Source organism: Ciconia boyciana, chromosome 1, assembly GCF_034638445.1.
Source record: "Ciconia boyciana chromosome 1, ASM3463844v1, whole genome shotgun sequence".
Taxonomy (NCBI): domain Eukaryota; kingdom Metazoa; phylum Chordata; class Aves; order Ciconiiformes; family Ciconiidae; genus Ciconia; species Ciconia boyciana.
In genome coordinates this window covers 17,801,438-17,823,424 of record NC_132934.1, presented here as the reverse complement: position 1 = coordinate 17,823,424, position 21,987 = coordinate 17,801,438, and the positions used below count along the sequence as shown (strand labels likewise).

Here is a 21,987-nt window from a genome sequence, read left to right as displayed (position 1 = left end):
TGATCTTTGATTCAGCTGAACTGCTGCAAGTGCCGGGGGTTCGGATGCCTCTTCTGGAGCCTTGTGTCTTATCCTCCTTGCCTGTGGAAATACTTGTACTGATCAAAGTCCTTTGCTGTCATGTGGAAACCCAGCTATAGACTTAATGTTGTGTTTATTCTTTTTAATTAGTTTTAGAACTGTTTGACTAGACTTCTGTTCTTACCAGGCGCTCCCACAGTGCTTTATAAAAGCAAGCAGCAGATCACACCCCGGCATAATCACTTAGCCCTGGCTTCAGAAGCTGCCTTAGAAATCCATCTGCAATACACTTATGAATTCAGCTCTTCCAAACAGTTCAGGGTCTAAGATATCCTCCTTACTGATTACAGCTTATCTTCTTTTGCTTTTCCTTGAGATGGCTGCGTGGCTGGCCTGTTCTTCTCTTCATTTACCCACTCCCCTTATTTATCACCTGCATAGTTTATCACTGATGATTTTATGCTTTCTCTCCCGTTGTTGATAATTTCAAGTAGCATATAGCTAAAATTCAGTGTCCAAAGAACTTGGGCAATAACCTGTTTGAGGATGGTTCCATGCTTACGATTACATTTTTACACCTACTTGATGCCGTTGATGTCTGTTAGATTACGTTACAATATGGGGAGAAGGTAGGTTCTTAGTTGCGGGCTGTACGTTAAGGAGTCGAGGAGCTTGCAGACATGAGAGGACTGCGAGCACACGCTGCGGCATGATGGCATTGCAGCTGTTGAACAAGTGCTGCCCCAGCTCTTCTATGACGTAGGGGTTTAATATCGAGCCCTAATGGCCAGGTATAATCATAGGATGGTTTGGGTTGGAAGGGACCTTTGAAGATCATCTAGTCCTACCCCCTGCCATGGCTAACGTTGGCTTCAGTCTCTTTCGTTAAAGTCAAATCTCGTTAAATCCCTGATGTGAAAATAACACATTTGACCCTGAAGCCATGCCAAGCTAAGCTCATGTTTGCTGTCAGGCAGCTGACTTTACACAAGCAAGGCAGACTGCTAACCTGGCGTGGGTACCTGCCTGCTTCTGGCATTTGACCTCCCCTTCCCACCTCTGGGCAAGAAAATGTCCCACGAGTATGAGCTTATCGGTTAGTGGTGTTCAATGGGAGAGAGATACGTATTGAGCACCTCGGGTTTCCTGTTGGCATTCTGGTTAACAACAGACCAGTATAAATTCAGGATTCCCTTTGTTCTAGCGTACGTGAAATCTCTTTTATTGTCTTTAACCTGTTGTGCATATATTTCTTTCTGAATGATCTGGCTCCATCAATTTTCAGCAGTATTTAGACTGTTGACTTGTACTCCTGGTATTATATTGATGGGATCTCTGTTACCACACCTAAATGGGAGTTGCAATTCTCCCAGGCTTTTTGAAAACCTTTGTTATAATGCATTTGCTTATCTTCATTGGTATAACTAAAGAAGAAGGTGGAAGGTGGAGTGTAATTAAACAAAGTGGAGCTATTTAATATTATAATTTTGTAGGTACACGTAAAACCCCTCCTCACTGGCGTAGCTAAATTCCCACACACTGTCATAATTGTGAACATATATATGCATTGCAGAACATTGATCTGAGAGAAACTACATACAATGATGTTTGTTTTAATTAAAATATTTTAAATAGCCGTTTATTAAACAACGACCAACTTCTCTGTGACCATAGTTTACAATTGTGTTTTTATTAATTTACCAAGTTGAGCCTTGTGTAATGTAAGACTTGGGGTTTTTTCTCCCAGGGTTTTCTTTATGTCAGATAGGTTAGCTGGATAAAATTTGAAACTGCATGTAAGCCACATAACTGCATTCTAATACACCAAAACATACAATTGCTAAGTGTCAAAATGGCCCATATATTATACTACCCTTTAAGTGGGTTTTTTGCCAATGGCTAGGTGTGTTGGCTGTTTTTTTCTTACTGAAAATACATCAGATAGGGAAAAAGGAGAAGAGAATGGAGGAGAAAAAAGCCAACAACTTGCCTTTAAGTTATTTGTGGGGAAGATAAAATCATAATGAGATAGTATTTTTTTCAATATGCCTCATGTTCTGGAAAGCCCCTCACAATTTTCACAGCAGATCAGAGGTGAAGGCTAAAAAAAGAAATTCCAGGAAGGCTGGAATTAAATATTTTAGATCTTCTAGAACAGAAAAGAAATTTAACTTCCAAGGAACAAGGTAACGGGGCTCCTTTTCTCCTGGCTGTAAATACGAAACTGGGAAACAAAACTAGGAAGCCCCCTTACAATTCAGTAAGATTGAATTATGAAAAATGTATTGGGCTTCTGTACATATTTATAATTCCCAAGTTAAACGTTTTTATTTTTATCAGTAGATTAACAACAGGAAAGTGGCAGGAAGGACAGTTGGGTGCAGAGATGAGGGTATCAGGATGATGTCCCGTTAGGGAGGAAAAAAGTATAAAGTAGTTTCTTGTGTGTCTGTTCTTTGTGCTACGATGATTGAAAGTTTCGACAGTTGAGCACCAGGCTGAGGCACTTGGCCTTGAACATCAAGATAATTACAGTTCTGCTATACAGTTGTGCAGAGCATGGTGGGAACCACAACTTCATTGTTGTTGCAAGTGCTCTTTTGTTTAGAGCATCATGGTTCAGTGCCTGCATCCCAGCCCCTGCTCCTCCTGGGGCAGGTTTTGTTCTGTGACCTGCGCTGTACGGTGCCCTTGAATCGCAGCTTCCCAAGCAGTCGTTGGCCTGAATTTTCAGATTCTAAAAATCAAGATGATACTTTACTTCAGGCTGTCTCTCAAATTCTCCATAGTTAAGCATATGAGGGCTACTATATAGCGTTTTCCAATATAATAATTAAAAAACATTTTAATTAGATAGGGCCACCCAGCGTCAAGGGGTCAGCACGCTGATGTGCATATTGTAAGAAACATTATTATGAAGATGAGTGTCTTATATTAATAATTAAACACAATCTAGATGACGCAGTAAAGTGTATTAACTCTAACAAGACGGTAAGCATTTAAAGTGACTTTAAAATGAAATCATATTTTACACAAAGGTTGAATTTTAATCTACTAAACTGTTGTAACAAGAGTTAAGTATAAGTTGTGGAAGCTGGCTGGATGCATTTTTGATGAGTCTGTTTAAAAATTTAAAAAGAAAAAGCTTTTTAATTTCTACCTATTCTGTAGATTTAAAAATCACTGATTTTGAGATTTTCTGTGTGAGTTGTGTGAGACATTACCATCGTTTTTTCAAGAGTCATTAAGAAAAAGTCGGCTTCACTGATTAAGTTGCTTTTTGGTTTTGGTTTATGTTTACTGACCTGTGTAGGAAATATTTTTGAGACTACCAAAGCATAAGATTATGGGATTATTTTTTTAACCCTAATCCTTTTAATTTGACAAGCAAAGGGGCTTTTTTTTTTTTTTTTTTTTTTTCAGAATTTGCCTTCAGTGTATAGCAATGGCAATTTGATGAGCATCACTTGTTTTTGCCAGTTCTTTCTACTCTGTCAAGCAAAACCTCTGAACTCATACGATCCACAATACAGTTATACAGTACTTTTAAGTATAACTTTCGTTTAACCTAATACTTCTCATATGAAATGAAGATATAAAGCTCTGAAATCCTAGCCTCCTAAGGTGTAATTACAATAGTAGATTTACTGTAAGCATGTTTTTCAGTTGCTTTATTAATATTTTATGGCTACTCTTCAATTATTCTCATTAATTGGCCATTATGCTTCTTTCCACCAGAGCTTCTGGGACCACCTAGGACGTTAAGGTCACGATTTGGTTTGAGGTCTGCCTATTTCTAAATGCCATCATTTTTACCATAGCGTTGGATTACGCACAAGATGTGAGAGAGAGATTTTCCTGTGAAAAGTTCTAATTTATGGAAAACACAAAATGCAGGCTCTCACCACTCTTCCTTTAACGGAGGTGCGTGGAGCTAGCTGCTTGTGCAGTTAATCCCAGCGGGCTGCTGGGGACCAGGGCAGATGGTTTCTTCTGTGCTTTGTCTCTTGTTCTGAGCCAAAACATCAAGTCTGTAACAGCTACATGGAGAAAATTAAACAGGATCTTAGTGGAATAAGGGCTGGACTCTTCTAAAGAAAACAGTGATGTTTGCCATTGAAAGGGAGACCCTGCTCTCCTTTTTCCCATATGCCTGAGCCCTTTTCTTTCTTCCTCTCTTTCTGAGGTAAATTATTTGCAGGTATGTTCCCTTTGTAACTGCTTCAAGATGTTAACTTGCTCAAAAATAAGTGCTAGAGCTTTCCCCTTCCCTACAAATGTGGGAACGGGGAGTTGCAGCCCTTTGGTGTCCTCCTCTGTGGAAAGCAGCTTAGGGAAACCAGGCTGAAAGTGAGCGGGATGCCTGACGGTGCCTGAAAGCACGTCTGGTTTTCCGACCCCTGAGTTCCTGTTGATAAAAGATGTTATTGCACACACACCCCTGGCACAGCCACCACGCCTTGCTTGCTTCCTCATTCACGTAAATAGTTTAATATATTTTGAAAAGCCCGGTGTGAGGCCACAATGGCCTGTGGGACAACAGCCTTGGGGAATTAGCATTGCCAGTGGTGCATTCAGTGTGCATTCAGTGCCCGGTAAAAATTGCAACTTTGCGTGATGAAATAGCCTTTTTTGTCATCTGAGCAGAGGCACGCCGAGTCGATGAGTGCCCTTGCTCACTGCTGCCCGTGGAAGGAGGTGAGAACTAGGCATGGCAGCTGGGTCCCAAGCTGAAGGGCCTGCAGGTGCGCCGGGATGCAAATCCGGAGCAGACTGCAAAGGCTGTCCCTAAGGGAACATGTCCTGCAAGCCACGGTGCTGCTCCAGCCTTTGGTTCCTTCCATGTGCCCCTCCTCGAGTAATGCTCCCAGAGATGAATCAAGGGGCATAGAGAGCAGAGAAAAAAAAAATAGTATCAGATGTATATATAGTAAAGGTAGAGGATGATTGTCTTAAAAATAAATGGAGGGAGGGATATTCCTCTATAAATGAATATAAGTATGTTATGCAGAGGTGTGCTTTGTTCTCTACACCTCCAGGTTTCTCATTGGTTTTAAGGTGGGATTTTTAGGAAGAGATTTATTCCAAGTAAGACATAATGCAAATTGCAGACACAATGGCATAATCTAATTTGGGTTTTATCTTTGACATCTACAGTAAATACTACTAAATACATCCAGAGATAAAGCTTAGGCTTTTGAAAGGCACTGCCTCATCACCATATCTTACCTCGAATAAGTGCAATTTGCATTATGATAAATTGTTTTACATACAAACCTGCCCCAGAACTCAACATAAACTGGAAATTTCGGTGCGTTTCTTTTTTCTCTTGTGTAGATTTGTGCTGTGTATAGTCCTGGGTGAGAGACAGAACCTAAAAAGGTCTGTAAAGCTTTAACTTACAGGTCAAATGCAGAGGGAGATGACACCTTGTGAGGGCACTGTACATTGCAACAAATGGTTCAATAATTTACAGAGCTTAGAGATAGTTGTAAAATCAGCCAAGAGTAGAGATTAAGACATTAAGAAATTACCCATTGGATCCCGTAGAGCAAAAATTGTTGGTAGGTAGCTGTGGCAGGCTGAAGGCATGGATGTTTTATTTCTTGTTCTTCTCCACCACATCTAACACATTCAAACAAGAGTGCTTTTCCTCAACATTTCCTCAGAAGACTGGGGGTGGTTATGTCCGGTGCCATGGGAGCAGGCGGCGGGGAGAACCCAGGCACGTTGCGTGCACCTCTTTTTTACTGTAGTGTCTGGCTCCTTGCTCATCAGAGTGCTATAGGAAAAAAAATGGCAATACTTGCGGTAGGTGTTGGTAGCGCTTCTGCTGCTCGCACCACTCCTGGCCTTGTTGCTGGAAGATGAAAGGCGAGCTCTCTGGTGTAGACAGAGTGGAAGCTTAATGACTGAGAATTTTTAATCCTCAACAAGTATGCAAGGGAGAGAGCGCAGGTATTAAAGACTCAGTCGTGACTTTTCTCTGTGCTCTATTCCTGCCAGCACTGGTGGAAGTTGCATGGGAGGACAAGGTCCAGTGACCATTCAAACTGAGCATATATCATCTTGAGAACATGCTCATAATTTCTGGAATCCACAGACTAATTCATTTCTCCAACAGATGTGCCCCAAATATTACTAATCCTCCTCAGTATTGTTTCTTTTTTTTCCCAATTATTCCTTCTCATTTAAATGCAAAAACACAAAAAAACCCAAATCCCAAATCATCCATCCACCCGTCCCTGCAGGGTGTCTTTTGTTTTGCTTTGTTTTGTGACCAGGGAAGGGGAGGAGGTGAGAAGAGGAACATCTTTGCTTGTGCTGGTGCTGCACGTAGGATCTTGGGCCTGATTCTGGACTGGCGAGGGGCCAGGTACCGTTTCAGTGGCTGCTCTGCGTGTGCAGTGCATCAACGGGCACAGCCCCAAGCAGCTTGAGAGATGGAGACCTGAGCTTTCCCTGCTCTTGCTTTTGTAAAATACACTTTAGCTTGGTTGCTAGTGGGGAATGATCAGGAGGTGGGATGGGGTCCTGGCCTTTCCCTTGCTTGTTTGGCCAGGGGAGTTTTTCATTGTGGTCCTCCTCCTCCCAGGAGCTTGCAGGACCCCGGAGCAGCTGGAGTGCAGGTGCTGTCCCCAAGGACCCCAGTGGGAAGAAGAGCTGGGAAGGGTCGAGTAGCATTTTCCTGTTGAGGTGGGAGTGGGAATGGGAGCTCCCTCAGAGCAGCCAGTTTCGGTCGTGTGTTTTGGGCTGGAATTTGACCAGCAAGAGCTCTCACATGCCTTGGGGCCAGCAGATGCTACCCACAGCTTCAGAGGCAAATAAAATAAAATAAAAAGCCTCCCATGTTCATTATTTTGGAGCATCTCATGATTAAAGATCTCATGACCTTTGTTTAGCCCAGTCTCATGATTTTTGGAAATCTGATTTGTGAGTTATCAGGGATGCCCAGGGGGAACTTTGTGGAAGAAGGCACAGGGAAGAGAGAATTGTGATGGTAAAGGGGAGGGATGATATATAGCTGAGAAAGCACCGGTAGTTCTGCACACTCTCTTCCCACCAGCTCAGAGCTTAGTGCTTATGCCCACAGAAAAATTAAACTGGATCCAGAGATAAAATGATGATTTCCTGAGTATCTTATTATAGGATTGTTTTCTATCTATCACCTCAGAGAGCTACTTGGCAAGCTCTATATATATATATGGGGTGTGTGTGAGGAATGTTTTTATTGTTATTTTGCTTAGTGTTTTAAATTCAGGTTACTCTCTTGCAAATATATCTTGTTAAATCTGGAACGGTTAGCAACTTAAATTACGAAGGACAGCTGTCATTACAAGTCACTGGGATTTAGTCCTGAACAGTGTGAGTGTATGTCTCTGTGTGTGATGTGTGCTTGTGTGTGTTTATGTGTTTATGTATTATTTTACTTTAGCCTGTTTCTCATTATCTGCCTTTATAGTCCCAAAAGCAGGAAAGGGAGCTGAAAGCACAGGGGAGGAGGGAGAGCCCAAAGTGGACCTTAAGCTGGTGTCTCTCCCTGTAAGAGGGTTGGGGCTGATTTTAATTTTCCTAGATCAGTCCCAATTCTAAAAACATAAATGAATAGGTAAAAGGAAAGACCAAAGTATATTTTCAAATTTGAACGTTTAGTAGCAGCATAATATGGAAACCTCACAAAGTGACAACCATCAGTGTCAGTATTAAGTCTAATGAATGCATCTGCAGGGCCTCTCTGAAGTGGCAGTAGGGCTTTGACCATTGATTTCTAATGGACCCAGATTTTACCTCTGCTCTTCAAATAGCACTTCTGAGTTATCTGCGTAAAATAGTACGTGAATATAGTCATCCCCTCATTAATCACAGTCACTAGTACACCAATGGCTTCTAACTTCTATTTGATCCAGCTTGTCCTTCATTCAGAATGACTTGGTTACTTTTTCTGGGTAACTGCTTTCTAACATCTCTTGTAAAACCAGTAGATGTTGTTTGTTTGTTTGTTTGTTTGTGTAATGTTTCGTTGGTAAGTGGCATTTGCTGGGAGGTAAGGCTGACTTGTCCCACTTGGTTCCGAGAGTAGGCTCATGGACCACAGAGCCACTGAAGTAATGAATTTCCCTTTATGGGCAAAATCTGGTATTTATTTGTATTATTTGACTTGCACCTACATTTTAGGCAAATTTTCCTGCAGTACATCCCTGCACAGTCAGTGGAGAGAGGTGGGTATCCACTGAAGGCGTTGATCCAGTTCACTTAAGTCAAGCATGAGCCACTACACTCACACATGAGCCACCTAAAATGGCTTACAGCTGTATTTCCATAACAGTTAAACCTTTCTAAGACCATTCCTTCATTCTGATTCCTGGGTGCATGGTCCTGCCTCCTTCCCTTGTGCCTGCTGTGCTATTCATCCCATCAGTCCTAGGAGGGACCTAATCAGAAGATCACTAACCCTACAATAAAGAAATTAGTGGTGTTTTGCCATCTTAGCTCCACAAATCAGTCAGCGGCAGGATTACATGAATGCCAACACAAGGGAGGGGGTGGAAAGTGCAACGGGTTTGGGGAAAGGAGGGGACTATGGTAACTCCCACTCAGCTTAAACTATGGTGAAACCGCCCCTAAAGTGGGTGCGTTGGATCCCAACCTCTTTATCTCTTGTCCGAATAGAGATTTCCAGGCTGATTCTGCAGCTAATTTGTTTTTAACAACCTTCTTATTACTTAGTGCACTGATTGCTTTAGTGCCAATTGTCATTTAAGGTTAGTAGCGGTTTAGTTACTAGAGGAAAAGGAGGATTGATTTTCCCATCATGTGCAAGATAGCAAATACATTTTTAATGATAGTTGGCTCTTTATTAGGGCAACCGGTCAATGGGAATTCTTTGAAGAATGTAGTTGCCCAATTTCTTGTTGTTTCTCCTTTCCACTTTAAAGTGCATCATTTTAGGCTGGCTGCTTAAATTAGCTTCTCAAAATGCTTTCTGTTCTGGTGAAGCAACTACAAACATGGAGAAGAAGATTAATATGTATCTAGAGTAAATGGCAGGATGGAGGAAAGGAGGGAAGAATCAGTTCAAGTCAAACAATTACAGATACTGAGTGAAAAATTAACATGTGTCTAGGGAAACCGGAAAAAAAGAAACAAGAACATCAGTGCAGGTCTGCTGCTTCATGTAAATATCTATTTAATGTAGTATTTCAGTTGAAAACAATCAGAAAATAGTAGAAATTTTTGAGGACTAGTCCCTAAACAGGGATATTATGGAAACACATTGCAGTAAACTGAAGTGTAGAGTAATTCTGTATTTATTCCAATGCCATCATGCTGTTTCCAGCAAGCTTTCCAATGTTACACATTGTCTGTTGTTGTGAGGTCAAGCAACTCACCAGCAAAACCACAGGCAGATTTCTGCAAAGACCGGCTCGTTGATGCATGCCAGTGTGCTGTTTGAAACCCATAATGTTCAGCTCACAAAGTATTTGCAATTGTGAGATTATTTTTTCATTTTTCAGATAGCTTATTTGTATTTCTTTTCACTTTTCTATCATCATTTATTGTTTATTCATTAAACTCTTCTATTACTTGGAATAGATCAGAGGAAGACCAAATCTTCTAGCCGGTCTTTTGCTTTGCCTGTTCTGGTTATGTTACACCTGATATCGTGGTGTTCTCACTTACATAAAATTAATAGGAGAAATTTTATGATTAACATCTTTGTGAAGTTAGTCCTAAAATCGGAGAAGAGGTATATGATAGTTGAGAGTAGGAAGCAGTGTCGAAAGCAACTATCACGTTGTGATCTCAAGGGCTTTAAAACCAGGAAGCACTACCTGAAGAGCTGTGTAAAAGCCACAGGACTTGTAGCTTTAAGAGTCATCAGTGTTAATTGAGAGCATATAAGATCAGCTACTATCCTGTAACAGTAAACCGTTTGCTGGCTTGGGCCAGGATTTTTTCAAAGCCCAAGAATCTCCCAGCAGATAACAGGCAGCCATGGCCTGTGTTATCTGACAGTGCATGCTTTAGATTTAGCAGCTGGAGGGACTAAGCTTCACGTCTTCCTGCTTGGATTTCACAGAGCTGTGAAACATAACCAGTTTTTTAAGTGATTCCTAAAATGCTGGCCAGTGCGAAAAATGAAATTATATTAGCAAAGGGAATACCATGAGGAGCAAAGGGCAGTTTCACAGGCTGCTGGGTGAGGGGGTGAGCCATGCCAGCATCGCCAGTGTCGGAGAGGGTCCCCAGGCTGTGTGCGGCAGATATCTGGGCTGTGCTCTTATCACCCAATCCCCTCCACACCCTTGCTGCACAGCAGCTCTCCCTTCTTCTGTACTATTTTTTCCCACCGAACTGCAAGACATCCCCTGCAACAGCATGTCCCAGCCTTCCGACCTTCAGCTGCAAGCGTGCACACAGGCGCTTTTCATCCCAAAGGCTGGCGGATGCAGATCCCTTCCTTTTCAGCTCCTCAAGTAGCTCTTCCCTGAGGGCCTTCCGACTCCAGCTCCAGCCAGCAACCAGCCCATCCTTCAAGTCCATGCAGGCTGCGGTTCAAATTTTGAGGGCACTTTTCAGGCCGTGCTTCAAAGCTCCCGCAGGGCAGTGCTGTGGGACGGCAACGTGTCTGGGATGAGGTGGCCGCCCTTGGAAGTGACAAACCCAAGGGCTACACAAAGGTGTGTTGTGTGGCCAAAAGGGTGCTCCTGATCAAAGCCCTGCTTCGAATACTTCCTCAGATGGCTACTTCATAAAGCCAAATATGCTATGTTTGTAAATAATTTCAGGCACTTCTTTTATTTTTTGAAAAAAAGGGTAAATAGGGATTTATCAAGTTTCTTGGTAGAACTTTGTGCCTTGAAGCACAGTGATGTCTTGGAGTTACTGTAGAGATTTCAAAACCACTATTTTAATGTATTTTGGTAAATATACATAAAATATGAAAATTCAACATCAAAGAATGTGCATCAAATGCAGTTCTCATTTACATTACAGACTAAAGAGAATTCAGAATAATTTTAGTAACTGGGACATCAATGATCCTACAGCTGAATGAATATAGGACAAAGGATCTTATTTAAAGTTGAACTACATTCTTTTAAACTACTTCTTTAAGCATCATAATGAAAAGCAGTAATAAACATAATTCAGTAGAACTTTTCTGTAAGTGTTCTTTTCTCTCAAAGAATTTTATGCCTGTATAGGTATCTAAACAAATGGTCTATACATTCTTGTTATATCACAGAATTAATACAGAACCATCAATGACTTCCGTCTTAGGCTTTTATATTTCACCTCTGTATTGCCATGGCATTTCCACAGCGTGCTACAGTGCCAGGAATCTCTCCTTTTAGCTCGCTCCTTTTTCTCCCTGTGTATTCAAGCCTGTGCATTATTTGCTTTTGCCAAATACATCATTCTGTTTTCAGAAAGCCTTGAAGGTTACATTCCTCTCTGAGTTGGAGAGTTATTTCACAAAATATTCTACTACTTTTTTTTAAAGTGATAAACCCATGTTTAGTCTTTCTATAGCAATTGTGTTTTTCCAGTTTTTTGAGAGTTATGGTACACAAGATGTGTGTGTTAAGGGGGATTGGCTGTGCTTATGCAGCAGATCATCAAGAAGTGCTCTCTGTAGTGTCCTCTTAGGGCATCTGATGTGTGTGTGCGCTTTGTTTGGCATATCCAATACACTGAGAGAATTTTCTGTCTTGGATGATATGTACAATTTCTCCCAAAAGAAACACATTGTAGAGCATTTTAAAGTATCAAGGAGGGTGTATTCACATAATCTTGCCTGATACTCACAGTTAATAAATGGAAACAGGAAGATATTTATCAAGTAGTTTTCACAGCATTTCATCTTAGTATGTTGAAGTGAGAATATAGGAACATCGGTGCTGAATCAGAAAAGCTCCAAGCACAGGCTTCGAGTTGAACTCTTCGCTCTGTGGTTTATTACTTCAGAGGTTTTGGCTTGCACTCCCTGTAGGATGACAGGAAAGATTTATTTAATAATTTGTTAACTGTGAGAATTATTATTATAGAGAGATGTGTTCAGCTCCCCTGTGCTTTGTGTTACATCCTTTTAAAATATACTGAAACACCCCAGTGTATTGTTCACCAGGAGACACTCACAAATGTGCTCGTCAGGAGGCAGTTGTACAATGGCTCTGCTCGTCATGGGGAGCACAGAGCGGGACCGGAGGTCCGTCCTCCGGAGCTGAGCCCGCCTGGATGGGGTGTGCATTTGGCTGACTGCATGATCATGGCACTCTTGTGTTTGCCCCTGCATTTTGCCAGCGTACATCGTACCTGCCTGAAAGGCACGTGATGTTGATGCGAGAGGAGAAAGGCAGCAAAGCTGGAGGGCCGAAACGGCCGGGCTGTCCACCTCACCTTGTCTCAGAGATCACTGCCCCTGGGGCAGTGGCTAAACCAGCTGCAAACCATTGCAGTTTACAGCCTGGCATAGAAGAGAGGTGCAGATCCAGGTCTGGATGCGGCAATACTGCTGGCTGCAGCCTGCCGCCCAGCGCGGGCGGCTTTGGCGTGGGAACCTGTGGGAGCAGGGCTGCGGGGGCAGTGACTGGAGCAAAACTTTCCAGTTTAATTTGCCTTTGTTTGTGAGTCACTGCCCACAGCTCCTGCTGCTTTTACTTTCCTCCAGGAATGCATTTGCACGGTTTTAACTGTGCTTGAATTAATATAATTGTATAATCTGGTAGCGAGTAATCATGCAAATATCGAACTGTTGCAAATGTATTCATTCCTTCAGCTGGCTGTGTTGTGTCATTTTGCTCTATGTTTATTTCTGAGACATTGTTACTGGGTAAAATTCAACTATACATGCCATCTTCAATATCTCTGAACAATTTTACATGCAGGATCTGAACACGCTTTGTATCTTAGGAAGACACATGCCCAAACATAAATGTTAACTAATTAACTCACATAGAGGGTTTAGCTTTCTGTACAATGATTAATTCAGCAGCTGCTTTTGTCCCAGCTGCGGATTTTTTAAGTGGATATCCTCTCTACATTATGAACAAAAGTTGTTATTATTATCACAAATTATTACCGTCACAAATTGTTTTTTTAAATTGTGATTCACTCTCAGATTTTGGGCAAATGCAGGAAAAATTATGGCGTACATACAAAGCAAGACACCTGATTCTTTAGTGCTTGCATTTAACACATCTTGATACAGACTTTTGAATGGAATAAAGGCAAAGCATTTGGGGGGAAAACAACTGCAGCGAGTGGTACACAGAATCCATAACTTCCACGGACAGTTACTGCGCAGAACTCGGAAGGGTTCAGAAAACGGCTGTCACCGGCAGGATACATGGGAAAACATGGAAGCAATACATATGCATTGGCATCCTGCTTATTCTTTCTATAAACATTTTGCGAGCATTGTCGCAAGCTCAGCCGGGCCCTGCTGCCGCCATGGGCAGCAAAGCCAAATTCCACTTGAGGCAAAGTGCAAACACTTATCTGTTTACACAGTTTCCAACCCATAGTGAATTGCCGGAACAATTTACACGTATTTTGGTTGACAGGGAGCATGCAAGTTTTTAACTGCTGGTGCTACCTCCTCCCGTATAGATCTATCTGTCACCAGCTTTATATTTATCACCGGGTCTGGAAGCAGCCAAGGAATCTGAAAACTGGGGCCAATGTTGTTGGATATTTGCAAGAGGATTGCTCAGCAAATCATATCCCGCACCCCCCTGAAAATTCAGACTTGAAAGACAATGCAGCATCCTTACACCCCTGCAATTACAGGCTCATACCTCAATTGCAGAGGGGGTCAGGTGCAGAAGTTTGGAAGCAGCTTCACCTTTATCAGAAACACTTGGGTAGCTGAGTGTCACAGCTTGCTGCTGCGGTGAGGTGTCACCTTCCCTGACATCTGCTTCTCCCTTGCAGGAGAGTACTGCGAGGTGAACGCTCGCTCCGGCCGCTGTGCTCCGGGTGTGTGTAAGAACGGAGGAACCTGCGTGAACCTGCTCATCGGGGGCTTCAAGTGCGAGTGTCCCCCGGGTGAATACGAGCGGCCATACTGCGAGATGACCACCAGGAGCTTCCCACCACAGTCCTTCATCACCTTCAAGGGGCTGCGGCAGCGCTTCCACTTTACCGTCTCCCTCATGTAAGTCCCGGCGGGGAAGGGCTCTGTGGCTGGTGGCTTCTCCGCTTGAGCTTGGGGGGTGTTTGTTAAATATTGTCACCAACCAAATTATCTACGTGTAGAGGTCACTCTGGGTATTTCTGGCAGCGGCTCCTGTGAGTGGGGCACAGTTGTGTTGTTTGAAAGCATTTGGTTTCTGCCCTGCTGAGGATGCCACTGAGGTGCTAACTCCCGACCTTCCTCTGCTGCAATGCAGGGCGATGGCGTGGGGAGAGGGGACACCAGGGCCTCTTGGGTCGCCTCTCAGCAGCTCTCGGCCGGAGGGGCGCGAGGGTGGGTGGTGGGTTTGCCGCCTCTCGAGTGTGTCAGGTGTTTTTCTAGTTGTGCCTGTGGCCTCCTGACTTTCAGGCACAGGCTGCTAGTTTGTGCTGCTTGTTTGGGAGTGCTCTTCTCCCCTGTGAGAGGACCTGGTCTCCTCAGGCCATGGCTGAGCACAGGCTGGTTCTCCTCAGGTCCTTGCTCTCCGCTGGTTCCCAGCCTTGGACTTGGGATGACCCCAACTGTCCCAGCTCCTCGTCTCGCTCCTCTTGGCCTTCACACCCGGCTTCTGCTTCTGGTCCCATCCAGGCTGCCAGGCACAACCAACCTCATCCCCATCCCATCTGCCCTGCTGTCTCCATGTTGGACAGTCTTCTCCTGGGCTGGCTGTCACTTTTCTTGTGGGGGCACTCAGGGAGGTGAGGGGAGTGATGATGGCAGCCGCACTGTGTGGACCAGGGCTCTCCTCCCCCAACTCACACATCCCAGGGGAAGAACCCTCTTCCAGAGAAGACTTCTTGGGTGAGGCATAGGGCTTGCCTGCCATGGAGCCAGAGCTCCAGGTGCACACATGCCTCTTCTCCGGAGAGGATGTGGGTTTGCAGCTTTCCCATGGTTTATCGGGTCAGGATCAACCTTTGGTTCTCCCTCATGGTTGACTGTGAATAAATAGCACAAAATGTGTTAGCCCCGACCCCAAAGGGCAAGGCCGTGGATTTGTTGGTAGGTACAACAGCCGCAATGACAGATGTGTTTGTGCGTCTGTCCAGAGAAAGTGCTCAGGGAGGACACCACCAGGCACACGTCCCATCCAGCACCCAGCGGTTACCTGGTGTTTTACATCTGTCAGGAACCAGGCAGCTTCTTTCCATTTTATCCTTCATCTGCCTTAATCCTAAGTCTGAAATTTCATGGAATCTTGACATTTTGGTTAAATCAGAAAGCGCAGGCATGGTTTGCATGCGAGTCGAAGCAAGGAAGAGTTGTGTCCATGAAGATCGTTTTAGAGCATCAGATATAAGTACACAGAAAAGCTGAGGAGCAAAAGGCTCTGTTGCACTTGTCAGACCTACAGTGAGTGCAAACAAAGGAGTGGTCTGGGCTGGCGGCCAGCATACATTACCCGCGCTACCCTTGGCTTGTCCCCGCAGCCACGTGGTGTCATTTTTCAGGCTTTCAGGAAGAGATCTTTGACATGTAGAGTGCTTCAAGTTAAAGTGACTCAAATGCTCTGTGTAGGGGTTATTGAGGAACGGCAAGCTACTGTAGCAAGGTAGTGCTTACACCAGGGTTTCTTCACTGTCTTTAAAACCAAGCTGGAATATTTAGTCATGAGCTAAACACTGTTCAGTCCACTCAGTGTGATTATAAAAAGTCTAGACCATCATGGGGTTCATCCCACACTGTCTGGGGTAACGACATGTTTAGCTTTTCATACCTGAAGTTCACTTTTATTTACACTTGTTATTTCTTTGGCTTTTATTATCCTTCAATGCAGGTGGAAAACATTATGTGAGGACAAGCAAGAATTAGCAGTTTGACTAGATGACAATTTGCCATTACATATTTTGTGATTTGGGAGCATTCATAAAATCCCAGGGTGTCTCGCTTCCCTCAGCCTCAAGTGACTCATGACCCGCTCCTGGCAAAGAGCAGGATGTTTGCATTGTCCAGTCTCATAACTAAAATGCGATTTCTTAAAAAAAGTATTTAGGGTACTAACTAGGCATGTCTTTCTGCTCCCAACATTATACGTCTTCCATGCTTCCTTCCAACACTTGCTACTCGTTCACTCCAAGAGACACTGTCAGTGGAGAGATTTTCTCACTATTTATTCAAAATTCTCTGAGAAAGTGTCTTTTGTTTCCTATGTCCTGAGATTAAAAATATCCCTTCTGTTAAAAAACAGGGGGTTTTTTTCCCTGCTGGTGATAACCGGAGAAGTTCAAAAGCAGTAGTGCTTTAACTATTAGTATGATACAAAAGATGCTTTTGACTAGTTGCAAAGAATGGAACTGAGCATACACGGAGTACAGAAATATAAAAAATAGCTTAAAAATTTAATAGTTCAATAAATAATAATTTAATAATTGAAATGATGGTAGAGAATTGTAACCATATCAGAAAAGTATATTCAAACAGAACTAAGGTTCCTGTTGTTGCTGATCAAACTAAGTCTTTCTGCCCACTAAAGAAGCATCACTCATATCATTCTCATTTCTTTCGCTCATATATATTCTGGATAGATCTGATCAAAAAAGTTTTGAAGAAGCAGTTATCCACTGAAAAATACAGTCTTGGGAAATGCTTTACAGGAACTGTATTCCTTTGGATGAAATGTTTGATCGTGAAAAGTGAAAACCAGATGAGTGTTTTGATAGTATTGAAATATTTCAATGGTATTGTCTTAATTAATTTAGTTTGCCTTTTACTTCTATAATATTATTTTATATTATGTTAAATAAATTTAGAAATAAAATATATTTCAAAAATGATTAAAAGTAATCAAATCAGTAGTATAATATTTTGATGGACTATAACGGATATTCTTTGGAGTTTGTATTTTATTGGAAATGTCAAAATTTTGGCTTCTTTTTTTTGAACCAGAACAATTCATTCTTCTTCAAAAATATTAAAAAATGTATGGAATAAAAATTCCCATTTCCATGTAGCTCACATTCAGGCTCCTGGTTCTGAAAAGTCTCTACTTGGTGTGATCCACAACATACATACGTCTGACAAACAACTTTTGTTAAAAAATATTCTTTGGTTCTGAATTTTTTTTTATTTCAAATACCAGACCTTGATGTTCTAAAATACTGCTTCTTTCACATTCTCTGAATGCAGGTTTTGTTGCATCGCATGAGAGTCTTGCTGGTAGACATGACATGACAGGCACAAGAATCATTTCTTCTGTCCGTGGAAGGCAGTTTTCATTAGTTGTGTTCAGCATTTGATTCATTTGTAGGAAAAGTGGGTTAATTTAAATCAGACATATTTCCTGAAGTTCAAGATACAAAATCAAACTACACTGCCATTTGGAAACACAAGAAATTCCCATGGTTTCTCTCTCTTTCTCTCTTTATATAATATTAATCTTTGTAAAAATGTTTATGTAAGGTGTAATAAATTTTTTGCATTTCTAAGTAGATGAAAGCTGTGTGTAAATCCCCAAAGATAATAGGATTCAATTAAAAATGATAAAATACACACAACATGCAGAAATTTGCAAAAAAAGTTCTGTGCTGGTAAAAAAACCACAGGCTTTTTTTTTAAAAAAAGCCTCTTTTTCTGCAGGAAAGGTGTGATACATCCCATATTAGAAGCACAAGAAAAATAAAACCAAAAAACACCCATTGGCACTGATGTAGTGGAATCATTTAAGTGTTTATTTTCCTTCCTCCAGTTGACTGACGTGTTGATTGATGAGCCCTGATTGTCTACATGGCATTATTAAAGTAACTCTTATCTTTCTTTCCCCCTTGCCTCCCCATCAGGTCTTTTTAATCAGTTGATGACTCTCCATGTACCCTGTAGCATTTAGACAGCAAGCAGGCAGCAAGTATTCCCCCTTTGATGTGAAAATGCGTTCTAGCTTTTGGACTGTTTGCAAAGTGTAGTAAGTGCTACTGTTGGGCAAGTGTCAGATACTCGCGCTGCATCATATGTCTGCCTAATTTTACTCTTTGTGAGGGTCAGCATCCGCAGCAGATCTCTGCAGAGTAGATTTCTGTAACTTCCATCTTGCTTGCTTCTGTCGATTGGGAAAGAATAGATTTATCCTGCGGCTGACTCCTCAACTTTATAATTTTCTATCTGAAGAAAGATTCAAAGGCTTGCTTTTCTGCTAAATACAATGCTGTCTTTCTTCTGGGAAACTTGACCATCAGTCTTTAATTCATAAGCCATTAAGCACGAACTAGCCCCTCATGTCTGTGTTCTAGGTTTGCAACCAGGGAGAGGAATGCTCTCCTCCTCTACAATGGGCGTTTTAATGAGAAGCACGACTTCATAGCCTTGGAGATCATCGAGGAGCAGATCCAGCTCACGTTCTCTGCAGGTGAGGTGTCGCTCGAGTCGAGCATTTCTGCTTGCAGTCAGGAGGTCTTCTCAACCCGTTTGGAAATGCACTTCAATGATTTTATACAGCTATTTGCTGCCTAGTTAATTGAGTAACCTGACATTGTACAGTAAACAACTTATGCCGGGCGTTGCAAAGTACTCCAGATTGTAGTGGTTTGTGGTGGTAACGCTGTCGTAGGCAGGAGATTGTCAACATATCAGTTATAAAAGCCAGAGTTTATGACTACTATAAAAGATTGGCACTAGCCTGAAAGTTGGCCTCCGAGCCAACGTTTGCTTAAACAAGACTTCATTTTATCATGCTGTGATAAATGTCGTGTGTTTATGCGTTTTTACACTACACCATCAGTGAAACTAGGTGCATAAATGTTATCTAAAAAATGTGCGCAAGCCAAAGGAAAAGCTAGCAGACAAGTGAAAACTACCTGTCGTTCGTTAGGGATTGGTGAGGAGCAATGCTGTTGCTGGAATCCACTGCTGCGCAGTAGAAGCACGTTCCCTTGGAAGAAGCTGTAACCCACATGGAATTTAGGAGAACTAAGCTGCCCGCTCATTGCTACGGTGGGCTAGGAAACAAGAAATGGAGGCTTTGGCGTTTGCTTGCTTTCTGCACTAGGGCAAAGCTGGTGTCTTTTGGTGCTTGTGGGAGCAGAGAGAGGGGAAGGCAAGTGAAGCTCAGGGTGGCACCTATCCGTGCCACTGTGGCCTTCTCCCAGAGGAGAGGTTTCCTCCAGAAAATCAGCCCTGGCAGTGGCAAAGCTCTTCTGAGGAAGGTGTGATCAGACAAACCCTGACTGTTCGAGCCTCAGCAGAGGAGTGTTGCCCGAGTTAAAAAAGCCCAAGTTTCATCCAAAATCTCATGCCCTGCTGTGCTAATTTCCATGACAGGGTAGCAGGTGGAGCTGTTAGCACACAGCTGTACAGCGTGGTTGAAGCACGTTGAAACCACCAGGAATCGCCCCCTGGACTTCAGCAGGCTTGCTGAGGCTCTTGGTGGACCTCTTGGTGGACCACATGCATTCCTGCTTCAGCCCAGGAGCAGGTCGGTGAGCTTGGTGGGAAGGCTTTGGTGGCTTTACTAAATCTCAGCAGGGCAGACAACCTCTAGCTGTCACAGGTTTAGGGGGTGTTTTCCATCGAGACAGAAACAAATATCTGGGAAGGGCTGTTGTCGTGTAGGTCAAGTGGGGTTATGTGTAGGTCAAGTGAGGTGTTTGTACCTTTGTACTGGGCACGTAACTCAGGAAATAATCCTGTTATTTCCCGTTATCTGTATTCAGTATAGACATGTAGACTCTAGTCAACTCTTCCTTTATTTTTGTGAAGAACAAGACATTGGCAAGCAGTAAAGCAGTAGAAGCAGATATGCAACACACGTTGGTGTTGCACACTCGTCACCAGTGATGGTCGCTGCCCTCAGACCGCATGGTAAATCCTGCGTGACCCCATCGATTTACCAGCGATGCTTAAGTGCATATCTGGGCCCTTTGGATTGAAAATATCCGGTTTCATTTCCCCTTTATTACCTCGAAGTTGTCCAAATCAGATTTTAAGGCAGGCTTTTGAATGGATTAGTGTAGTGAAATAACACGCTGCAGTCAGAGAGATGTGCTTTCTTCTGTAGCTCTGCTCTGCCTGTCTAAACTTGAATCAAATTGCTCGGAAGGCACCTGAGGATGAATGAGGAAAAAAATTCTACTTGCACTTATATGCATTTAAATGTGGAAGAACTCCTTTAAAATACATGAAACTAAATTTAGATTTGCACTACTGCACCTGAGAGCAGGTCTGGTCCTGTATATTACAAATGGTATTTTATTTGGAAGGAGAATGGTTTATGTTTTATAGTTTTAAGTGGCTTTTAACGAACAGTACAAGTTTTGGACATCTGATCTGACTGTTTTACCTGTTGCAACAACTTTTTCACAGAAAGCAAAGCAAAAGGATTGGAGACAGGTGATCTTCCTTTTGCAGAAACTTGCTAGCTGAATAAAAAGCCCAATTTTTACCACAGATTTTTTATCACTAAATGATAAACATCACAGCAAGATGTCAAACATGCTAAGCTGCTATCTGTATTGTTTAAATAACAGAAATATATAGGATGAGAGTTAAAGGAGAGTAGGGGACACAGGAATAATACTTCACACAGGGTAAAGTATTTGTTGCAAATAGAGAGTAGAAAGTACATTTTAAGCTCAACAATACTGTGAACTTTGTTAGCTTATGGGAGGGAGTTATTTTTCCTGTGGTTTATTATGTAGAATTTTCCAACTGTTAAAAAAAAACAAAGAAAGAGGAAAAAAAAGTCGAAACCTAGCAATCCCTTCTCTGTGCCAGGCCTTTTATGTACTTTCAACAGGAATGTTTATTTTGCTGCTACCTTGGAACAGATATGCCTGGTTACTGAGATGGTTCTGCTGACTCAGGCCTGACTTAAAAGCTTCAGCTTTCCAGTTGCAATGGCAAGGAATTGCTTTCAAATTTAAATACTGAAAGGTTGCCAGTAATTTCATTAATCACTGGTAAAATTTTGCTGGGACCAAGGTCACCATCCATGGATTTTATACAAGAGTACTTTTGGATTTTCTTGGGTCTTGCAAGGAGTAGGCTTCCCTTCCCTGACAAAATATGCCGGCATGATACTCGTTAAAAAAACCTCAAAGTGCTGCTTTTGGCAGAAATGCAGAAAAATTCATGTACATTTTTTCCTCAGTTGACCACTTCAGCAATAGCTGTATCTACCCAATCCATCTGCTACCGCGCTCCGCAGAAGCATAATAAAAAATAACGTAATTCACCCAAATGTGTCAGAAGCTATTTTTGTATTTGTGCACCAAAATAATTCTATGAAACTGGGGATATTTACTGTCTGACAGGACAAAAACCCAAATTCCTCCGTAATGAAGTAAGACAGCTGCATCCTGTGCCCTCTGTGTTTTGGTTTAGAGCAGAGCAGCGTTTGCAGTGATGTTGACTGATTTTTTGCCTTCTACCTGCCATTGCAGGGGAGACAACCACTACAGTGGCACCGTTTGTTCCCGGAGGGGTCAGCGATGGGCAGTGGCACTCGGTCCAGGTGCAGTACTACAATAAGGTAAGATTAATTTTGTTGGTGATAAGCCTATTATTTGCAAAGTAGTAGAGGCGTGGGTCATCTAGCTCTGACCTGATGTCTGCAGGTGACCTGCATTTTATTTATTTAACCAGGCACATTGCTACAGCTCTGCACAAATGGTACTGGTCTTGCTCACCTTGCCTGGGACAAAAATTCCTTCTGAGGGCTTTCGAGTTTTGTCTCAGGAAGGCAAAATAAGACCTAGTATGTCCTTTTCAGAAGTACTACCAGGGAAACCTTCAGGTACTTGGAACTATTTTAGTTTTCTGTTCTTTAAAGCCTCACAAGTATCAGTGTATCTAAACCA

The 21,987-nt window shown here is 42.4% G+C and overlaps 1 protein-coding gene across 1 annotated transcript in view; it reads left to right on the top strand.

Annotated features, from left to right (window-relative positions):
• Positions 1 to 21,987, top strand: part of CELSR1 (cadherin EGF LAG seven-pass G-type receptor 1) — a 174,246-nt gene that overhangs the window by 79,859 nt on the left and 72,400 nt on the right. Inside the window, 3 exon segments of the mRNA XM_072860119.1 lie at positions 13,960 to 14,182; positions 18,424 to 18,539; positions 21,571 to 21,659. Coding sequence (XP_072716220.1) covers positions 13,960 to 14,182; positions 18,424 to 18,539; positions 21,571 to 21,659 — 428 coding nt within the window.